The sequence below is a fragment of the Trachinotus anak genome, unplaced genomic scaffold (assembly GCF_046630095.1).
Source record: "Trachinotus anak isolate AG129_WGS33_773 ecotype Australia unplaced genomic scaffold, CSIRO_AGI_Tana_v1 ptg000012l, whole genome shotgun sequence".
Lineage (NCBI taxonomy): Eukaryota > Metazoa > Chordata > Actinopteri > Carangiformes > Carangidae > Trachinotus > Trachinotus anak.
Genome location: NW_027273863.1, coordinates 26,424,273 through 26,446,282, shown reverse-complemented (window position 1 = coordinate 26,446,282; position 22,010 = coordinate 26,424,273). Strand labels below are relative to the sequence as shown.

The following is a 22,010-nucleotide window of genomic DNA, read 5'->3' as shown; positions in this document are numbered from 1 at the left end:
TACACAGATCAGTCACCGACACAGTTCCTTATTACTTTTTATTTTCACAACATACAACCTCTTTCTGCACATGCTCGTCCACTTCAGTCAAAATTACAGATGCAGAGTCTGTGACCGTTGTTTAAAGCCCAGGAGTACACGTCTAAAAGGATGCACAGCTTCACTACAGGTAGTGAAAAGCATCTTATTTTCTGTTGTGTTTTGGCGACTTTCAAAATGTTTGTGCTAGCTTGCAAAAAGCTCAGAGGAAAGATGTGAGGTCACGGCAAGAAGATGGACACCTGTCTGTGTTGAGTATAGAGCTGGTGTCAGGATGTGGTTAGCTTCGCTTACACTTAAAGACAAAGCAGGGAGGAACAGCCCGCAGCTAGCTCTGTCCAAATACTTCTAAAGCTGACTAAATGAAACTACATGATTCTGTAGCTTGTTAGCTAAATCTGTACAAAATACATGTTAAATGTCAAATGCTATTTTTTAGCAAGTTTTGCTATCGCTACTTAACCAATGTTAGCATTAGCATTACTTACCAGTCTACAACACAAGAAATGTTGTGAGTTCAGCATCAACCTCTGTTCCTTTGCTCGCCAAAAGTTGTCTCCAACGGTGCAAAGTAACCCTTTTGTTTCTATTTCTCTCACCTCTTCTATTGAAGTTAGCATGCTAACCAGCTAGCCCCGATCCGGTTGGCTTGTCTTATCACTTTCCGATACTGAGTCACTGTAGCGTCCAGTCTGTCCTGAAGAATCAGCTGCCCAGAGGACGTATTATAACCTCTTGTCTTGTAAATGCAATGGTGGTTGAAACTTTTGGCCATACATTGGCTGTTAATGCTAACATTGGCTATGTAGCAATAGTAAAACTTACAAATAGCTCCTTTAATGCAGAGGAATTTAGGACCATCTCAACGTAGTGTTGTACCTTTCAAGGTGGCACGAGTTACACCTTCGCGATCTCACATAATTCCCAACTTAGAGACTAATCAGTGCGTGTGCATGCAGAGCTTTCAAAGCAGGAGGTCCAATTATTATTCCAGTCTGATAAATGTGGGTCTGATTAGCTGCTCACTGGAACATAAGAAGATGCTTTGATAAAGTGTTGAGGTATTCTGCTCAACCCAAATCCTGAAGTTAAGGATTCGGTAAAAATAAGAGTTATTTTCAGCCGCCCTCGTTGCAGGAGGCACAAAGATTACAGCATCCCCTCACTTTTGTTCATTATATTTTCATGGGTGTAATGGTTGCCAGGCAACAGCAGTATTTCTGAGTCGGAGGAACGCAGAGAGAAACTACAGACAGACTGAGTGGGTTTTGATTAGAAGAAGAATAAATCTTTGATCTTCTCTCGCTCCGCTTGTTGAAAACACAGGACTTTTAGTTTGCTTGTAAAAATCTGTTTCATTAGCTGACGTGAACTTTCTGCCGCATCAAAGTTAAACTAATAATAGACACAGCTCGTGTCAACATACTGCAGGAGTGACATGAGAGCAGGCTGACAGACTGAGCTTTTATTTTGTATAATGAAGTTCAATGATATTTTTCTAATATAAAACAAATGGTTAAGTTTCCTCTTTTCATCATCACTGTTTTGGCTCTAGATGCCGATCTGTGTCAGCCAGTTCAGCACTTATTCATGTCAGCTTTAGCGTTACTCTTAACTTATTATTCTGTCTCACTCTTAAAGAAAAGGAGCTCTCTGCTGTGGACTTTTTCACATTTGATTGGATTCTTATTTATACTCTTTGCTTCAGGTCTGCTGCACTGACCCACTCTCTCCTCGGGGATCAATAAAGTTCATTTTATTGTATCTTATCTTAGATCGGCGCAAGTGTCGGCTGCGCTGTGGGTGCTGTTGTGTATTTAAGTGGAGTGAATCAATACGGGGACTAAGTGGTGTCGGATTTGTGCTGTAAAGACACGTCGGACAGATCAGACAAGCAGAACCTGTTTCCTCAAATGTCAAACCGCTGGAAGGTTTAAGGTTTGTGCTGCTGCTGTTAAATGAAAGTACTCGACTGAGTTACTGTTTAAGATTTAACCTTTTCACTGTCACAGCTACAGTAAGTTAAAGTGCATCACTGCCTAAATGTCTGTTGTCTTTTAAACAACGTTCAATGTTAGAGCAACTTGTTGAAGTAGTTATATATCTCTAAAACCAGTAGTATCAAGATCGAAGAGCAGACATTACAATAATTAATGGAATGATCAGACTGTCCTGTAACAAACGAGCCCACAGGTCGTCTGTCAGCATGTTACTATGACCCATAGTCAGGTTTAGTTGCTAAGCGACATCTAGTGGTTGAAGTAATGATGACAGGAGCAAAGGGAAAAGTGCACTACAAATATAAGAAGACTGATACAACAGCAACTTCAGCACCACAGCTTTCAAAATGTAGTATTTATTTTAGTGCAGATATATATTTTGTTCAGGTCAGTTAGTTTTCTTTTTCATCCATCACATCCTCTTCCCAGCAACACTTTGGAGGGCCCCGAGAGGTTCAGGCCAGAGGAGGTATGTGGTCTCTCCAGCATCTTCTGGGCCTACATGTGTACTGTATAAGGTAAAACATCATAACAGCATACAGAGACAATGGAGGCAGTGTAAAATACAAGCTCGCCCACAGAACAGTAAGTGAATTCTTATTATGGTATTTTAACCAACACTTCCATCCATTCTGTTAAAAGAAAGCCTTCTTTGCTCCTTATATATACACTGGTATAATGTTTGGAAAGTGCACACTGTTTATGTGGAATAGGACTCTTGTGTATCACTGTATTCAAACAGTAAAATCTAAGGGGAAATGAAAAGAAGTAAAGCTGATTAATTTCCAACAAAGTCAACATGACATTTTGAAAAAAAAAAAAAAAAACTTCAAAATTTCAGGAATTTCGTCAAAAAACCATTTGAGAATTTTGGCAGTTGAACAAACGGCCGATTTGGTTGTTTTTCTGGTGGGAGGACAGTCTGGGTTAGTCAATAAAATGTCACAGAACCCGAGTCCACCTCTTCAAATGTCTCATCCAACCAACATCCAGAACCACAAAGTTTATAATGATATGAAACAAAAACAGCTTCAAATCATCACATTTCAGGAAGTGGAATGAGTTTTGTTTTTTTTTTTAACTGTGATTCTGTCCCTTACCAAAGCACCATACTGGAGAATTACGCATCTCAGACAAATACTTTAAAGTCCCATATTTTACACTTATACCATCAGAAGATATATTTGTGGTTTAAAGAACCAAAAACCATCTCAGTGTAGTTTTACATCTCCTCTCTTAGGCTTCTCTCTGGAGCTCTAGTAACAACAGGTCAGTCAGCCAATCAGAAGAGCGGCTCTGAGCTTCTGAGATTCTGGGTGGGGCTTGGGGCATGGCTGAGGGCAGTGACTGCTTTGTTGTGACATCACAAAGTTCCAGAAGTCCTGACGGCTGGTTTTAAGGCTCAGTTTCTGAATACAGGCTGTGTGCATTTCTCTGTGGACTGAGGCTTTGATACTTTCACAGTATTAATATAGAACCTAGACCTGCTTTATGATCACAAACACATGGACATCTACCTTTAGACTGGATGGGAACTTTAAGTTTCTAATTCAACTGTGACGCATCATTTCCTCCATATTTCATTTCATAGCGCCTGTCGCCGTACACTGTTTTCAGATGCTCCCTCTCAAGCAGGACTCTGAACAGGCTTCTGATAAATTATTTCCTGCTATACATAAAGTCTGCCTGTCCTTTGAATCATCCGGCCCTCGCTCTCCTGAATTATAGATGGTTAAGCTCAGTGATTACAGCAGATTGCCGTACAATTGCCAGCGTCAGTCAACTGGAGCGCTATCGACTGTCCTAGATTCACAAATTCTCCCTCGAGTGTCTCTCCTGGGATGGAGGGTGCTATTTGTCTCCGGCTGCTTCTGTTTAAGAGGTTTATAGGCTGAGAAGTGACAGAAATTCATAGAGTGGAACTATTTTCAGTGCTTTTCAAGTTGAGTGTTATGATGATAGGCGGTGGTGGGACTGTTGTCAGGAAATCTTAAGTTGGGGTTATTTTTGGTGTGAAATTAACAAGGTTGCTGCCTTGTGTTTTTTAGTCTGTCAGAAAGGGAGAGGAGACAGGAAGTAGTCTCAGGTAAACCTCTTACAGTAAAAGTTTCAAATCTCTCCACGCAGGACGACATCTAAAACCAAAATCTGTGTTTACACCGCAGCTCAAACCTGTCCTGAGTCCGATTTTTCTAAGGGAAAATGAAAATGCAGAATCACAGTTGAATATTTTTCATTTAGCTCTCTGTTAGCTGTCCATGTTAGATTTAACACTTAAAACTGCTTTTTCATGGCAGATAAGTCAAATTAATCCTGCGTCCCATTTTCTGAAGAAACACTATGGACAATAAGCATCACTTCCACTAAAAAACAGAGCAGAACTGAAGGATGAGCAACAGCAGGAAAGGCCAGAAAATAAAAAAGACCAAAGACTGTGGGCGAGACTGCTCTGAGGCCAATACAAATCCAAGTCCAAACACCCAACAGACCAAGACAAGTCCAATCATATGAAAAACAAACAACCTCTTCAGCCTCGATACAACACTTTCCAAAAACAAGGTTCAGTTTGCTTTTGTCAGTCGAGGTTTCATCAAACTGGAGCAGAATCTGTGACTGGATTTGACAAATATTACATTAACATGCATTTTCATCCACTGCTGTTATTATATTATTATGACCCATAGTCAGGTTCTGTTGCTAGGCGACATCTAGTGGTCGTAGTGATGGTGACAGGAGCAAAGGGAAAAGTGCAGTGACGTAGTTTATAGAGCGACAAAGTCCACGTCAGGAGGAAATTGGGGTGGATGGATGAAGATGCCGCTTCAGGAGACACTGCTCCGGGTCGTGTCAGAGGGTTGTTGGTTGTTCAGGTTGGAGACTGGTGATTGAAAGAGCTCAAACGATGGGAAACGTGTGGCAGGCGTGATGGGAATCTGACATTTGTGTTTGTTTCATGTTTTTAATGTGAGGAAGATCACGGCCTCCTCATCATCCAGACAGATCTGATGTTTTCATGTCTGCAGTGGAGCAGAAGCGTCAGCAACAAGCTTCATGTACGTCATGAGTTATTCTCCAAGTCTGGTTCCATTGTACTCGTTCTGCATTTTACTGATACATCGAGCCGAACATAAAAACTTTAAGCAATATTTCTAATTTTTTTCCAGATTTTGGGTTTGAGAAAGTATAGAAACAGGTGGATAGAAACACACTGAGTAAAGTGTTTTTCTGCTGCACTGAAAAACAGACGTCAAACAAGTAATAAATAAACCTGCATGTATGGAACAGTGTGACTAATTAAAATAATTATGAATATTATCACCACTAAGAAACAGAATAAGTGATACAAGGCTGCAAATGAGTGATTTCAGCCCTCCACACAGCAGAAACCAATCAAACCAGTCTGAACCCAATCAACTCTACAGGCCGGGACACACCTGCCCCCCCGTCCTGCTGATGTTAATCTCAGCCTGGGACTCACTGCGTTGGGGGGGGGGGCAGGGTTTAGGGGGGTGTACATTTAAAGGACTGTATCATGAACGGGAGCCGTGCGTGGACAGTGAGTCGTAAAATGTGGAATCAAACATTGATGAGAGAGTCGTGAATAATTCAGAGGCGGTGTAGAGATCTGCTGGTGAGCGGAGGTAAGAGGTCCAACATGAGGGTCTGTGTGTGTGTGTGTGTGAGTGTGTGTGTGTGTGTGTGTGACCTACACATTGCTTTGCCTTAGTTCCTTTTTAATCACAGATTTTGTGGTTTATCCACTTCCAGCAGGAAGCTCTGAGAACAGAAATTATTTTATTTCTTTTTATACCAATTCAATAAAAAAATCAAGCTGAATTTTTTTCTTTGATTGAAGGAAAGAAAATAACAATAATACCTATTTTCTAGCTTTCAAGTCCTCCAACCTGAACAACCTTCAACCCTCTGATACGACCCATCGCAGTGTCTCCTGAAACAGACCTTGGTTGTCATGGCCACAATAATAAACTTGTTGTACCAAGAGCAGCGCACCTTCCTGTTTGTCACCGTGATTACAATAATAACAGTCATGGTTTGGTTGGGTTTAGGAAAAGATGGTGATCTGGGTTAACATAAGTACTACTTCTACATTAAACCCTCTCTGTTGTCATGGTTACAATAATAACAACCAGTAGTCGTGGATAATAGAAACAACATAAACTGCCAATTGAACGCCGCTCTCCTGGGTCATAGTCCTGTGTTTTGTTGACTTTTCCCTTTGCTCCTGTCATCATTACTATGACCACCAGATGTCGCCTAGCAACCTAACTACTGGTCATAGTAACCTGCTGTCAGTCGAAACTGAAGTGATGCAACTAGTATTTTAATTATCAATGAAAAAAAGGAGGAGGAGCAGGAACATGAACAGATGCAGATGTTTCCACACAACAACTCAGTGTTTCAGGTGTGAAAATGCTGACGTGTCCTCCACAGTCGCAGACACCGCCCAGTCCCCACCACCAGCAGCTGCACCTCCTCAGACACTGGCTGCTGTCTGTTGTCCCCCCGCAGACCCTGTTCCTCGCTGCTTTTTCCTCCCAGACTCACAAACCTCATGATGCACATTATGCTGAGTGCAGACCTTCAAACACACAGCAACATTAATGTGGTTTCTCTCTCTCTCTCTCTCTCTCTCTCTCTCTCTCTCTCTCTCTCTCTCTTTCTTTCTTTTTCCTCATTTGCCTGGTTTGTCTCTTTCCTTTTGTCCTCACTGACCCATTTGAGCACTTTCAGGTACAGCCGCGGCTCAGCAAGACTACACGATGGGACTCCAGGGCTTGTTGCCTAGCAACAGGCAGCAAGCCCGCCTGTGTGGCGGTGGTGGTTTTATGTAACAGTGGGCTTGATGGTTGAATGTAGGGCGCCCAGTCTCCAGGGGGGGAGGAGGATGTAGGGACGTGTGTGTTTGTGTCAGTGACCAAGCCCCCCACCCCCACCACCACCTCCATGTAAGTAGATGGACATGGAGTAAACAGAAGGAGCAGCCACCGTGACAGAGACGGAGACCATCTCTCTCTGGATGACGACGTGATCACGTGTCTGATCCAGGTACAGTGAGAGGTTTCATCTTCAGTTTAACATTCCAAATGATCAAAAGGATTTTTATGAATAAAGTTTTATTTGCGTAGTTGTGTGAAAATAGGGCCCAACACAATGTAAATACACTTAATGTTCTATATAAAGGCTTAGCTGCATGAGTAAATCATTATTTTATAAATAAATAGAACATTTTTAATTGTGTCAGTCAAATAAAGAAGAGGACAGATTTAGTTTCAATTTTTTTTTGTGAGGTAAGATAAAGAAAGAAAATGATAACGTAACAAGACATAAGATAATGTAACACAATGGTGTAAATTAATACCGAGAACACCTGATAGCTTTTTGTTATTGCTATAGATATGATTTATACTTAATTAGATGTGAGGGGAAGAGAAAAAGTGTTAAAAAAGTAGATAAGTGTTTTTTCCTCTCTAAAAAATACAACTTGATGCTACTTACAGAATAAAAACAGGCAAACCACACTTAAGCTGTAGAGCGTGTGGTGACAGAGAACATGGTGCAGTCCATGGTTTGATGTTTGTTTCAGATCCAGTGTGTTTCTGCTGCATAATTACAATGAAGAAAAGAGAAATCAACTTGAGTCTGTGCTCACAACATAAATCCAAAGTCGACTTTTAATGATGATGCTCCTGTGTTTAAAGGCTCATTCCAGTGGTTTTTGGATAATAAGCCTAATAAATCCTGTTTGCTTCTACAACATTACTGACAGGTTTTTCCTAATTCATGCACTGAAATCCTTAAATGTGTGTTCCCACCTTCCACATCACAGAGGCTTGAAATTTGCTCAACATAGTTTTTGTATCCAGCTCTGAGTTGTGGATTTGCTTTGTGTGCATTTATGTGACAGCATGTGTTTCATGTGTATTGCTCTGTGTGTGTGTGTGTGTGTGTGTGTGTGTGTGTTCTTCCCTCCCCTCTCCGCCTGTTGGCCCAGATGGCAAGTCGACTCTTTAGTGGTCAACTGAGGAGCATCGCCAGCGGGAAGGAGGCGGTTGCCATGGTGAAGGTGACGTCTAATTCATATTCAAGCAGCTCAAGAAATTGTTGGTTTGACTTGAGTATTTTTAACCGACAGAATCAGAGAACAGCTCCCATCTAACTCGTTTGTTTCAGCAGGGGCCCTTGATGGCAGCTTGGTGAGGGCCCCATCATCCTGCCATCATCTCCCATGTCTGTCAGCTGTCACTTGTATCTGCACCCAGAGCCAGAAAATAAACTCTTTGTTATTTCTTGCTGGTTGTGAAGTGAAGATGCAGTGATGATGTGAGGCTCTGGAGAGAGAGTGTGTGTGTGTGTGTGTGTGTGTGTGTGTGTGTGTGTGTGTGTGTCAGTAAGGAGAAAGCAGGGGATGCGTGTGTTGGTGAACCAATGTTTTACACTACAACAGCTGACGTCTATGAGCCACGGCGGTTGCAGCTCGTGAAGCTGTGATTATCCTCATTTGTTTCCACTTGTGGGATAAAAAAAAAGTTCAAGTAAAGTTCATCCTGAGAGAACCAGAGCTCAGACACTGTAAATCAGGGTTTATCCTCTGTATGGATCTGTCACACACACAAGCATTAAAACTGAAGCATCAGCAGTGAAGATCTAAACCCTGCAGTTCCTCTAACGACCACTAGAGTCTGGCTCCAGCAGTGAGTCAGTCCCCACAGACTCCCATGTTCAAATGTCCAACTTTACAGCAGAAAGAAACATGTTTACAGCCTGGTACAGAAACTGTTCTGCTCTCTAGAGATCATTTCCTCCTTCATGGCTGAATTTATACAACTCACCTGTTTACATTTTATTAAGGACTAAAGTGATGGAGAATTGAGGGCGTGGCCTCTTTGAGTGACAGCTGGGTGAGCGTATGTTTGCCACAAACCAGTATGCCCCAAAGTCTCAGCTCTACACATGCCCCACCTCTTTGCCTATGTTTGGATTTGCTGGGTGTTAGGGGCGGAGTCAGGCACTGCCAAGGTGGCAACAGTGGAGCAGCTCACTCTGAGCTTCTAAGCTGCTTTTCAGGAACCTGTGCCGACGAACCAGGTGCTGACGACCCTTTGCCACACCCACCCTGCAGAGACAGCAGCCACACAGAGAGAGCGACAGGTACCGAGGGCAGAGAGGGTTTAAATCACTGAACGTGATGGTACATACAGCGGTTTACAGGTCTCGTGGATGTTTTGGTACCACTGGTACTGGACCTGTGGAGCCCAGATTATCCAACATATAAACACATAGATCAGCCATTTACATTCAAGCAACACATATTCAGGGCACAGTGTGACAATAACAAAGACGACTGAGAAAGTTCTCGTGTTTATTTTTTAAAAGACCTTGTATGATATGAAGCTTGTCTGGAGAGTTTGTTTCCTCTGCTGCAGTTTGTTCAGACGCTGAGTCAGACTGAGAATCTGCTGGAGTTTCTGAGCAGCCAGGACCGAAGTGTGTTTGTGGTCAGTCGGGTCAGAGATGTCTGGGAGCTGAAATGAGCCGAACAAGCAAGGAGCTCGGCCTCCACTTCAACTTCTGACCTCCCCGAGGCCAAAGCTGCCTGGATAATCCATCATAATAATCCATCAGACCCAGTCCAGTCTGGTCTGGTCCATTTCGGTGTGGTCTAAACCTGGTCCTGCTCCCTCATGATGACTGTGACTGTTTAAACCAGAGCTGTTGTTTCATTACAAATTAAAATATTTTTTCAACATGTTTTCTTACAACACGGATGAATGACTTTAATCATCAAACTAAAGACGGCTCATTCCTGGGCTCACCACTGGATGTTTGCATAAAAATAATTGTTGAGATAAAAGTTTATCTTCCTCCTCTTGGATTTTAATTAAAAGCTATAACATGAATTAATTTTTTAATGTTTATCTGTCTTTAATTAATTCTCATGACTGCTGCTCTTTATTCAGAATTTTCTTTGAGCACCTTCTTTTAGAAAATGACATTCAGCATAAAATAAAATATATTCTACATCTGTACCATCTGTATTTTTAGATTAAATCTTTAAAGATTTTAATTTCACAGAAATGTTCTAAACGTCCTCTTAATGCAAAATTACTAATCACTTACTAAATTCCTGAAAATTCAAACTCACTTATTTTGCAAGTTTGGAAACTGTTGAAATGTTCAGTGTTGGTTTATCAAGTGTACAACATGAGTTTGCATGAAATTGATATGTTTAAAACATTAAAAGGTGTTTTTAAAGGTCCCATGTTTACTCTTCTTCTGTGTTTTATCTGAAGTGTTGATCTCCATCAGAAGATATATTTGTGGTTTTAAGAACCAAAAACCATCTCAGTGTAGTTTTACATCTCCTCTCTCAAGCTTCTCTCTGGAGCTCTAGTAACAACAGGTCAGTCAGCCAATCAGAGGAGAGGATCTGATCCTCTCTTCTGATTGGCTGACTGTTTTCTGAGTGTTCCAATAAATATATAGCAGATTTCAGGTAAACACTTAGAGAAACCAAATCCTCCAAGGTTGGATGGTGGGTCCAGGTGGGCGGGGCTTCATGCATGGCTGAGAGCAGTGACTACTTTGTTGTGACATCACAAAGTTCCAGAAGTCCTGACGGCTGGTTTTAAGGCTCAGTTTCTGAATACAGGCTGTGTGCATTTCTCTGTGGACTGAGGCTTTGATACTTTCACAGGATTAATATAGAACCTAGACTCATAATAATCATTAAAAAACATTTTTTTTTAAAAACAAAACATGGACATATAGAATATGGGACCTTTAAATGTTTCTAATTTTGTTTTTAAAACATTATATTTTTATTGGTACAATTTTACTCACCAAAATTGTACTGTTTTGCAAATGATTTGTCCACTTTCAATACCTTCACAACCCACCAGCAGGCCATGGCTGACAGGTTGGGAACCACTGATCTAGGAGACAAATTCAGTCTTTCGAGGCCTCATACACCCATGTGGATCCACAATCACTGGGTGTTTTTTTTCTAATAGACTTCTTCTCAGAACGTGTGAGCACGTAAATTAAAAACTACCAGGCTGACGTTTCTCTGATGGCAGTATCAAGTTTGTTCCACCTGAAAACGCAGCAGGAAGAATGACACCTGTAGCACACCTGTGTTTTTGATGATAGTCTCTACCTGAGATGAGACAGTGAAGCTGCTGCACGGCTCGTCCTCCTCTCACAGGTCCAACATCAGAAACACAGCAAACTTGTCTTGATCTGCGAGCAGACACACAAACCCACAGTCACAGTTATAACACACCCCAGCCCCCAGCATGCCAATGGTCGCCATGGCAACTCCATTCTCCACATCTCTGCCTCTCCTGCTGTTTCCTCCTCCTCTTCCTCCTTAATGTCTAACAGAAAATCTATATGAGGGGGGGAAACGAGAGAAACAATAATCCATCTCTCCTGGACACACGGCGTTTGTGTTTGTGGTGTTTGTCATTCAGTTTGATTTACTGATTTACTCATCAGTGATGTCTCTGTTTAGGAACAGCTAATTGAGGCAGAAGGGTGTGTTGAGGCTTAATCTGCCTGTTTGAAAGCTGGTGGAGAGAATGAGCAACAGTGATGGAAACAAGCAGAACGGAAAAGTGGAAATATCAAGTTGTAGAAAGTGGCACAGTCGAAGACAGGAATTAACGTTGCTTCCGCTCAGCCACAGATACGACACGGGGATTTTATAAACACTGCACTGATTTAAAGTTTTAAAGTCTGTAAAAATCCTCTGCTGTGATTAATATTTTGTTTAACATGGATTCACACATAAAAAGTGAAAAAATGAAAATCTGGTCTGAAGCTCATCTACTCTGACTTCCTGATTGAGAAACCTGGATCAGGCCTTGGCCCCGCCCACCACTTGCTGGCTCCAGGTTTCAAGGTGAAAGAGCAGAGAGGATGAAGATGTTAGAGGAGGAAACATCAGAGAGACTCAGCCTCATGTTGGAGCCTCAGTTTGTTGATGTTTGTTAGCTTGTAACTGGCAGTGGCTGACACAGTGTTAGTGGTTGTGCTAATGCAAACTCTGGCTTTCTGTACTGACAAGGTTTCAGGTGTATTTAGCCCCGCCCCCTGGTTCCTCAGGTTCTATGACGTATGAATCCCTGACTGTCAGAATCTGTTTTTATGACGCTGTCATTGGTTCACTGCAGTTCAAGGTGGAAACACTCAGTCATGGCCCTGACTCCTCCTTATCCAGATGTGTAACTGCCATGTCTGGATTCTCCTGGGATAACACATCTGAAAATGTCCACTATCGTCCAGTCTCAGTGAACTGTTTGATGAGCGGTTGCTATCTAACATGAAGAATGAGCTTTGGAGCTTTTCTGAAATTCATCAGGTTCAGACAAACATGATCCTGAATGATGACGTTGCTCCTGTGAATCTAGAGGAAGGAAGCTCAGTGTCAACATATCAGCGCATATATTATATTAAATAATAGATGATATATTCCCAGACCTGTTGGTTCATTTATCCTCATGTGAGCTGCTCTCCATCTTTCACACAACCTGTGAGCAGGGCTGTTTTCTCCATGGCTCTTTGGTTCTCTCTTGACCCCTTGTGAAGCCACTTCATGCAGCTTTAAAGGTGTATTTCCCTGGTGGAGCTACAATGCAATTATGCTACACTCTGTTTACTATTTCTTCAAACTGCAATTAGAGCCTCAACAAGACTAAATGCTTTAACTGGTTCCTTTGTATGTAGAAAAATAAAGAAAACATCTGTTTCAATTTCAGTGTCATTAGGAAAAAAACATAAATTTCCACAAGTTTGATTTATGAGAGTCTTTACTGTAATTAGATAAATCTACCATCTTAATGACGCGTCCTTAAAACACACATCATGTCCTGACCAGTTTCCTGTTTTACATTTTGTCAGGAAGTCTGATCAAAGGATTGATTATTGATCTTCTCAGCCACAGCCCTGATGTTCCTCACATGTGACCAGTCATGAAGAGGTCAGAGGTCACAGATCGATAACAACAGGTGGGATGAAATATTCCTGCAGCTTCAGAAAGATTCACTCAATCCATCTGAGCCTCTGAAGTCCTGCTCAGTGGCTCACTGGGTGTCTCCTGCCATCTAGTGCAGCTTTTCACACACTGCATGAGGCACAAAGACAAACCGTCCAGCCATGTTTTTTTGTTTGTTTGTTTGTTTGCTTGCTTTTTTTTAACTCATTGTCAACTTAGCTTCTGTTTTAATCAGTATATCAGGTTTCAGTTTCCTCCTTCAGAAGCTGCAGGAGTGAAAGTCAGCTCCTACAGAGATAATCCATCACTGGAAACATCAGGACATTTTCTAGTTTATTCTTCTGCTGTCACGTCTGTTGCTGTTCTTCATTTTTCAAAACCAACCTACAACATCACTGTCTCACAGCAGAGTTCAGATCAGCTGATCATCTCTCTGCTTTACCTACAGCACTTGTGTCTGGATGCTGACATTTTCATGTGATTTTGTTGTTTTGTCAGTTTTAAAGAATAGTTAGAATTTTTATATAGTTTGCTTGAACATGTGTCCTCTTTAAATTTGGACGGACTGATGAAGGGGAAATTTTAGCAGATTCCTCCTTCAGCTTCCATAACCTAAGTTAATATAAGTAAACAAACTCTACAGAAGTCTGTAAAGTGTTCTGAATTTAAATAAAAAATATTTCCTGTCTCTCCTCTTTTTACTGGAGATAATTCAGTTTTTTTTGTTGGTTGCTTTTTTGATGCTTCAGGAGTCATTTGTTTCACTGATGATTGACTGTGCAGTGAAGTGTTCAGACTCTGGTCCTTTCTCAACATAAATCACATGAGAGAAGTTTAGAGATTCTCATATTAGACAAACTAATTATTATAACTAATAGTTCAACATAAAAAAAATTTTTTCCACTGATGTATTTCAACTTGTTTTTTTGATCAACTCATATTGTTGCAATCTTCACTCTGATGTCCTTGTAGCCTCATGACCACACCTGAGTTAACAAGTTGAAAACACCTCCTCTCTCTGTCTCTCTCTCCCTCCACCTGATGGCTGTTTGTCTGATTCTGAAACTATGTGGTCTGTCAGTTTTTCTGACAATGTTCCTGTGACAGAAACATTCACTTTTCTTTCATATTTTTTACTCACTGTCACTTGAAAAATCGGAGACCCCTTTTTAGCACCTGGAGAGATAATTTTTTACTAATTTGCATACATCGCTCTGAATGTATTAACTCACTGATGAAAGAGTTCGTTAGCTCTGTGTCATCTGATAAAAACAGCCTATTGGTCGTCTCTTACGCACCAAATATCCACTGGCTTCTCATATGTTGAAGTGTTTGAACTGGTATCATGTTTTACCTTCATTCCACACAATAACAAAGTTCACCACGACTTCAGAGCTCAGTTGAATAAACCTGTTATTGAGAAAAAGTTTATTAATGTTATTGTATTTGAAACATCAACTGTCCAATCAGTGGTTTGATATCTGAATAACTTTAAGCTCATAGAAAGTAGAATAGAGTCATCAAACGTATTTCCATTTCAAAACAAAATGAAACTACTTTACTGAGGGGAATTATCATTCCTTTTGATCAGGCTCTGTTCTTGAAGATGTGTCATATATCTGGATCCAAACTCCTCAGTGAGATCAGTTATGCATCATGTCTGCAGCTGAACAGAACAGATGATCAGGTCTGATACAGATAATCGATCATCCAGATGGTTTGGGATCATCCAGCAGGTGCCACCTTTCATTTCCAGCTCCTCCTCTTCACGCTCGTCTAACAGAGTTATTCATCCAAACCCTTTCAACAAGAAGACAACAGAGTTCTTCCTCTGCTGTGGAAATCAGAGCTGCTGACCTGCAGTCTATTAATCCTTTCTGCATCAAAGTGAAAATCAATAACAGCCTTCTCTATTTTAAAGGTCCCACATTATACACTTTTCTGGTGTTTTATTTGAAGTGTTGAAATCTAACCCAAGCCTCTCCTCTGATTGGCTGTTTTCTCAGTGATCCAATAAAAATAAAACAGATTTCAGGTAAACATTCAGAGAAACCAAATCCTGCAAGGTTGGATGGTGAGTCCAGGTGGACTGTGGCTTAGGGTGGTGACTGCTCTGTTGTGACATCACAAAGTTCTAGAAGTCCTGACAGCTTGTTCTAAGGCTAAAATTCAGGTGTATTGCACGGGCATATGACATCACTGTGTATCCTTGAGGTCTAATGAAGTTGCTGAGTGCATTTACTTCCTCGTTACACATTTGCCAAACCACTTTTTCTTACGTCTCAAACCTGCAGTCTAACATCCATGGATATTAGCTGGCAGTCTTCCTCTTCTCTGCCTTTGCTGGTGCATCATTGTGTTTTCTGTTGTGTTACTGCCACTTGCAGGTAAGTGGAATAGTGTGAAATCACTGGCAGATGTCACGTCAGGCTGCTTTAAATACACATTTAAGTAACTTTATGTTCACCAATACTCATCTTTGCTGCTGGACCCAACAACTCCCTCAATAATTACCTCTGCCAAGGAAGTTATGTTTTCACCCATGTCTGTTTGTTTGTCAGCAGGATTACACAAAAAGTACTGAACCGATTTGCACCAAATTTGGTGGAGGAATGGAACATGGGCCAGTGACGAACCCATTATACTTTGGGGCAGATACCAATTATCTACTATAAATTTGCAGTGCAGGAGTCTGGTGCATGTTGTTTGACACTGGTCCTGGTGGAAGTCTGTGCCCTTCTTCACTAATGTCATTTTATTACATTTGTATTTATTGCATCCTTTTACTTGGAGTGTCAACAAGATTTGTCATCATTTGACCCCATATAAATTCTTCTGGGAGGCTTCTGGGAGTCCTGTAAATCATTTTAATACTTCCCACTATCAAAACGAGACAAAATAAAGACAACCGGACACATTGTTTATATAAAAAATTAGACCCCTTTTTATTGTGTTGTCATATATAAAAGAAATACAAAAAAGAAACATCGACATTGGGTGAGGGTCAGGGCTGGACAGGGTTTCTTGGTTTTGGGGCAGGTCGGTGGCCGGGCGACATAAAAAGGGGAAGTGGAAACGACAGGAGGAACGTCGGACAGTCCGAGGGGATCAGTCGAACAGACATCGAACAGATGAGGGCGAATGAAAACAGAACACGGCGGTCCCGTCCAGTCCCTCCCCCTTCCTCCCCCACCACCACCACCTCTCCTCCTCCTCCTCCTGCTTCAGGAGCAAAGTGGAGTTTCAGTTCTACAAACATTCATCAAAAGCGGAGCTGATACAGGAGGCAGAACTAAGCTCATTGGCTGAGTTAAACCTCAGTGGGAGGAGCCAGAGAAAGTTTTTTAAAGCACTTTTTGGCTAACTGGAAAACATCACTCATTCATGATATTGAAAGATCAATTTACTAGCTTAGCTAGGAAGCCAGAATTTGAACTTGTAAGCTAAGCTAAGCTAACCCACTGATTAACGTCATTATGTTCTGGTAATAGCATCCCATTGAATTTTTTTTTCAGATATCCTACCTTCACTTAAAGGTTCCCTGTGGAGTTTTCTTGTAAACACAGTTTCTGTGTACATTCATTGTGTGTATCCTTGAGATCTAATGAACTTGCTGAGTGCATTTCCTTCCTCGTAAAACATTTGCCAAACCGATTTTTTCTGCAGTGTAAAACCTACATTCTATACATCCATCCTGCCTTCACTGGTGCATTGCTGTGTTTTCTGGTGTATTACTGCCACCTGCAGGTCAGAGGAATAGTGTGAAACCATTGGCAGAAATGCGTATCACGTCATCCATGTAATGCACGTACACAAGAGCAAACAAAACGGGGACCCACATGTAAAAACATTCCTCCATAATGCTGCTAGTGGACAAAAACTCCACAGGGTACCTTTAAAGACTGAACATCTGATTTTCATGTTTGTTTTACTCTTGTTCAGATAAAAATAACTAAAAAAAGGATAGGATTTTGAACAGGAACTGGATCACTCAATCTGCTAGTTTACACTCAGAGGCCTTGATTTGACAAATCATATTCAATATGCAAGCTGCAATTTGCAACATGAAATCATTGCTTCTTCATCTAATTTTGGGATTTCATTAATCAAACAATAAATCTGAATGTATTCGTCTCGTTGACGACACTATGAGTCAACACAAACTGCTTTAACCTCACCCACACTAGTTACCATTTTTGTTTGGACTCAGGTTCTGGTACAGGAAGATGATGTCCCAGTTATTGATCTTACCTGCAAAGCTCTGATCGGTCAGTTTCCAACTGAGAAAACAGCATGACAATTGCAGAATTTCTGCAGTGATTCAGAGGTCTGGAACCAGGTTGTCTTGAGTACTGCATTGCTAAAGTTGTTATGACTCCTGTAGAACTTTCCCCAGCTTTTCGGCACCCACTGAGGTTTAACTCAACCACTGGGACTATTTTTGCCTGAGGAGCATCTCTGCCTCTGAGAAATCTGCGTGGAACTAAAACTCCAGTCTGCTCTTCAGGACAGCTCAGTCTTATCAGCAGCTTCAGCGTGATGCCCCCCTCCCACTTCGGAGCCACCAGGTGCTAACAACGTCCTCCGGTTGTAGTGGTGGTGGCCCTTCATGATGCCCGAGTTGTTGTTCTCGTTGAGGATCTGCTTTTGCTTCTGCCGGTTGAGAGACTGCACCAGGCCGAGCACCACGGCCGCCAGCGAGTACTGGCCGGTGATTTTGCGGGGCTGCAGGATCAGCGGGTTGGGCTGCACCCGGCCCAGCAAGAAGTGTGTTCGGATCTTGCCCTCCTGCTCGCTGATGCCCTTCACGTAGATCTCGCCGCGGTACTCAAAGGCAAAGCCACGCTCCTTCAGGATCAGGTAGGTCTCCTCGGGCACCTGGATCTTGCCGCTCACGCCCGTGCTGTCCATCCGGCTGGCCAGGTTCACCGTCTTCCCCCAGATGTCGTACTGAGGCTTCTTGGCACCGATTACGCCCGCCACCACCGAGCCGTGGGCCATACCTTCCAAAGACACACAAGTGATTCATTGTTACAACTGCGGTTGCCTGAATGCCAGCGTAGTGCATTAAAGCACGATACCTTTCAGCTTATAACATGACGAACTGGTGTCTTGTTATAACCTGAAAGTTCCATATCATTCAAGTGAAAAAACGATCTGGTCACATGATACATTTCAATTTGAACAGTTGAAACAATTAACCTAAAAAAGGTAAGAGAATGCAACTTGATTCGATCAGTAGCTCTTTAATAGACCTTTTTCACAGTAGACAATCTGACGTGTCAAAGTCAAGACGGCACACGCAGGTGTAAAGAATAAAATGAAAGATGGCTGAATTCCATTTAGCTGCTGCAGGTTCAGGTTCACGGTCCTGAGATTTTCCTGCTAAGAAAAGTCAAGACGTCTGCTGTGAAAAAGGCCCGTCCACCATCAGACCCTGAAGGTGATGAAGTCAGGAGGATCGCACTGTCCTTTTTATTTCTTATTTCTTGCAACTGAATTCATTGTTTGTTCCTGAAGGTAGACTTGTTCTTTATATTTAGACAACTGGGAAATCATTGGCACTGGTTGCCATAGTGACACAGGCTAGTACCTCTTGGCTTGGAGCACATTTTCTGTGCAACAGCTTTGGGTATAGCAAAAAAAAAAAATAGCAGCATGTTTTTATGTCATATGGCATATGGCATTCATGGCATATTCTCTGTTAGTGGGGAAGCTTGAAGACTTGCAGTCCAAAGTGAGAGGTACGACTGAGCTGCGTTTTCTGAGATGTCATTTGAACCACTACTTAACCACTTGATCGTCTGATTGACAGGAAATCAACCTTTTTATGCAACTTTTCAGAAATGCTAAATATTCTGTTTCTCACATGTGAGAATTTGCTGATTTTCTCTGTTTTTATTGAAGCTATGGCTGTAATCTTTTAGCACGCATATTAGCACACATTATTATTGGGTCATCACATTGTTCGGCCTTAATACTAGAAAAAAAAACAATGAAAGGCCTTTTTCCTTTTTCAATCTTTATTCATATATATATATATATATATATATATATATATATATATATATATATATATATATATATATATATAATTTATTTTTTTATATATTTTTTTTTTTTATAATTTCATCTTTTTACCTAAATTTCACTGTTTTGCAAATGATTTGTCAGCCCACTTGCAAAATCTTCATGGCCCACCAGTGGTCCCTGGCCTACAGGTTGGGAACCACTGATCTAAATGTGAATGTAAAGATTTGGATTGTTTGATTAATAAAACAATACATCTGAAGATGGACTGATCAGCAGTAATATAATAATTAGTATCAGCCTATACAGACACCTTTCAACATGGGATTAAAGAAGATGAAAGAATAAGATAAAAAGAGGGAAAAACAGAGGAGATGCGGAGGAGGTAGAACAAAACAAAGGAAATGGACAAAAAGGAAAGACAGTGAGAAAGGGAATAAAACCAAAACAAGTAAAGGATAAAAAACAGATTTAAAAAAGAATGAATCTCTCTGTCTTACCAATCCTCAGCTCAAAGTTGTTGAAGGAGTGCTTGTTGATCTCCTGGATGCTCTCTTTGAGGGCGATGGCGAAGTCTGCCAACGCACACAGGTGACCCCATTTATCTTCACATTGCTGTGGAGGGCGGAGGGGAGGAGAAGAAGAGTCTGAGTCAGCTGACTGTCAGGACTGGCCGGAGGGCGGCGTGTCACTCACCTGCTGCTGCATGCAGGTTAAAAACAACCATGAGGACTGACACCAGTTTTACTGACACCACAGGATCTCACCTGTTTTTCAGGCGACAGCCCAGAGACGGCCATGTAGGTGCTGCCGATCGTCTTGATCTTCTCGATGTCCTGGAACCGGTCCTCACCCAGTAACTGTGGCAATTGTTACAGAGAGACAGAGATTTTAAACTGTGAGGGTTTCTTTAGTATGAGGTTATTTTCCTGATCATCCGACACCTACACAGGTCAGGCTCAGTGATTCTGAAGAGAAATACATTTAGTCCAACTCTTGATCTGAGTTCCATGTGATCTTGCCGCTCTACTGTACAACTGAATCATCTTTTAACAATAAAAAAGACATAAACTCATTATATATTAACAAAAGAAATCTGGGAGACATGAAATTGCACTTCCTCTGACCACTGTTGTGACAAACTCTTTGACTAACATAAGTGAGGATTTAAATTGAGATTTTACCATTTGAAACTCATTAAATTGTGATTTAAAATGATGATTTGTGCAGCCCTAGAAGACATTTTCTAACTGTACAAATACAAGGCCTTTCGCTGTTTCTTAAAACTGAGTATGACAACAGCAATAACTGAGCCCATTCTGTAATTCTACTGCTTGGTCACAGTATAAAAACAGTCCAGTCCAGTTTGGAAACATGAGTCAGGACAGAAATTCCTACAATAAAAACAGCCTTTTAATCTCAATTCTACGGTGGCCCTGAGAGCTCAGCGCACTGCAACCACATGCAATCAGCCGACACACAAATACAGAAAACATCTTCATCAATTCAACAACACACGTGCTGCAAAAAAAAGAAAACAACACAAAGGAAGTGTTTGCAGGGGACACTAACAAGTGGAAAAACACTTCAGTTGTTTGCAGCATGCGTCGTTTTCTGAATATCTTTGTGTTTTGCCTGTTTGCATGTGTTTTGTAACGTTGCAGTGTGTAGAGCTCTCAGTTCTCACAGAAGAACAACGACGGCCAAAAAGTTCAAAGTAAAATTATTTAACTTTTTCAGGAATTTTTTTTTCAAACCATTTGCAGCAAATCTGCACAGTTAAATGTTTCTTTCCACCTTCGTAACTCGAAAGCACAAATGCCAGTTATGATACTTTCCTCCTTGAATTTCCTGCCTCCAACCACATATGAGCGCAGCATAAATAGAAAACTAATTACGCAGCAGCAGTTAGTGTCGCTGGAAAAGGATCGTCTGCTGAACCTGCATCAAACAATAAGCGACACCTTGTTCCGACACCTCGACTATTCTGAGCCTCAGACTGTAAAACAAACGAGACCTTTCCAAACAGAGGCCATGTTGAGCTATCCTGGAAAATACTCAGCTCCATGTGCTTACATGTAATTAACTGCTTTGCTAATTGTCTCCTAAAAGGTGTGATTGTGATCATATTGTCTGATGATCCACTCTGTCATCGAGTTCCCTGAGAGACGAGAAGTCTGTTAGTGTTTGAGGGTCGGTGAGGAGTGTGGCCTGAGGCAGCAGAGCTCAGCTGCTGTGTGTCTGTCTCTGCTCTTATTATTAGACACTTTGACATTTTCTGTCAGAAACTCAGCTCCGTTCGGAGCCGTTCTAGACTTCAGTGTGTTCCCAGGGAACCGAGATGTGTGAGAGAAAACTTCAGCAGGATTGCCAACTCACACTGAGCCTGAGGCAGGAAGAATAACTCACGTTTTTTCATCTGTATTTCTACATTTATAAAATCAGTCACTCTTTCTGCGAGTTTCTGAAATCAGTTTTAATGTGGAAAATATCAGTTTGATAAATCTGATAAATGCAAGCCAGAAAAGTGAATCCTGAATTTTAAGGGTATCCTGACTTAAATTAGTCAGCTGTGTGTAGATTTCTCAGATAAAGTCTATGTGGTTGGTGTTTTTGGAGGTGTGAGCTCTGCACAGCAGAATCTATAAAAGTTCTGCTAAAGCCAGAACATGTCAGACATGTAGTTACAGTGGGGTTTTCACAACACACACAGTTTTTCTCTTCTTTTTTTTGCACTTACGGAAGTAGATTTTTATCAGATTTTTAAAGGATAATAAAGCTCGTTATCTCAAGACAACGAGGTAATATCAGGTGAAAACAATTTTCTGTTTTCTCAAGATAATTATTCAGGATAATTATTCCGTTATCACGACATAACAAAACTCAGTTATATCGAGATAAAGGGATAATAACGGAAAACAAAA

At 41.3% G+C, this 22,010-nt stretch overlaps 1 protein-coding gene and 1 long non-coding RNA gene across 5 annotated transcripts in view; one reads left to right on the top strand and one right to left on the bottom strand.

Moving 5' to 3' along the window:
* The first annotated feature begins 270 nt into the window (after window positions 1–270).
* Window positions 271–9,662, top strand: LOC139629616 (uncharacterized). Of its 3 annotated transcripts, none has more exons than XR_011693007.1 (3): window positions 271–2,508; window positions 6,792–7,106; window positions 8,053–9,662. It is a non-coding gene; the product is annotated as an uncharacterized lncRNA (long non-coding RNA). The 3 variants fall into 3 exon arrangements; XR_011693008.1 differs by lacking the exon at window positions 271–2,508 and having other exon boundaries at window positions 5,951–7,106; window positions 8,053–8,124; window positions 8,235–9,662; XR_011693006.1 differs by lacking the exon at window positions 271–2,508 and having other exon boundaries at window positions 5,932–7,106.
* A 1,941-nt stretch (window positions 9,663–11,603) lies between these two features.
* Window positions 11,604–22,010, bottom strand: part of adcy8 (adenylate cyclase 8 (brain)) — an 89,409-nt gene continuing 79,002 nt past the window's right edge. For both annotated transcript variants that reach the window (XM_071491341.1, XM_071491343.1), the window contains 3 exons: window positions 19,854–19,946; window positions 19,587–19,701; window positions 11,604–18,059 (listed from right to left, as the gene is read on the bottom strand). In XM_071491341.1, the coding sequence (XP_071347442.1) occupies window positions 17,560–18,059; window positions 19,587–19,701; window positions 19,854–19,946 (708 nt within the window). In that variant the 3' untranslated portion in view covers window positions 11,604–17,559. The remainder of the gene's footprint in view (window positions 18,060–19,586; window positions 19,702–19,853; window positions 19,947–22,010) is intronic.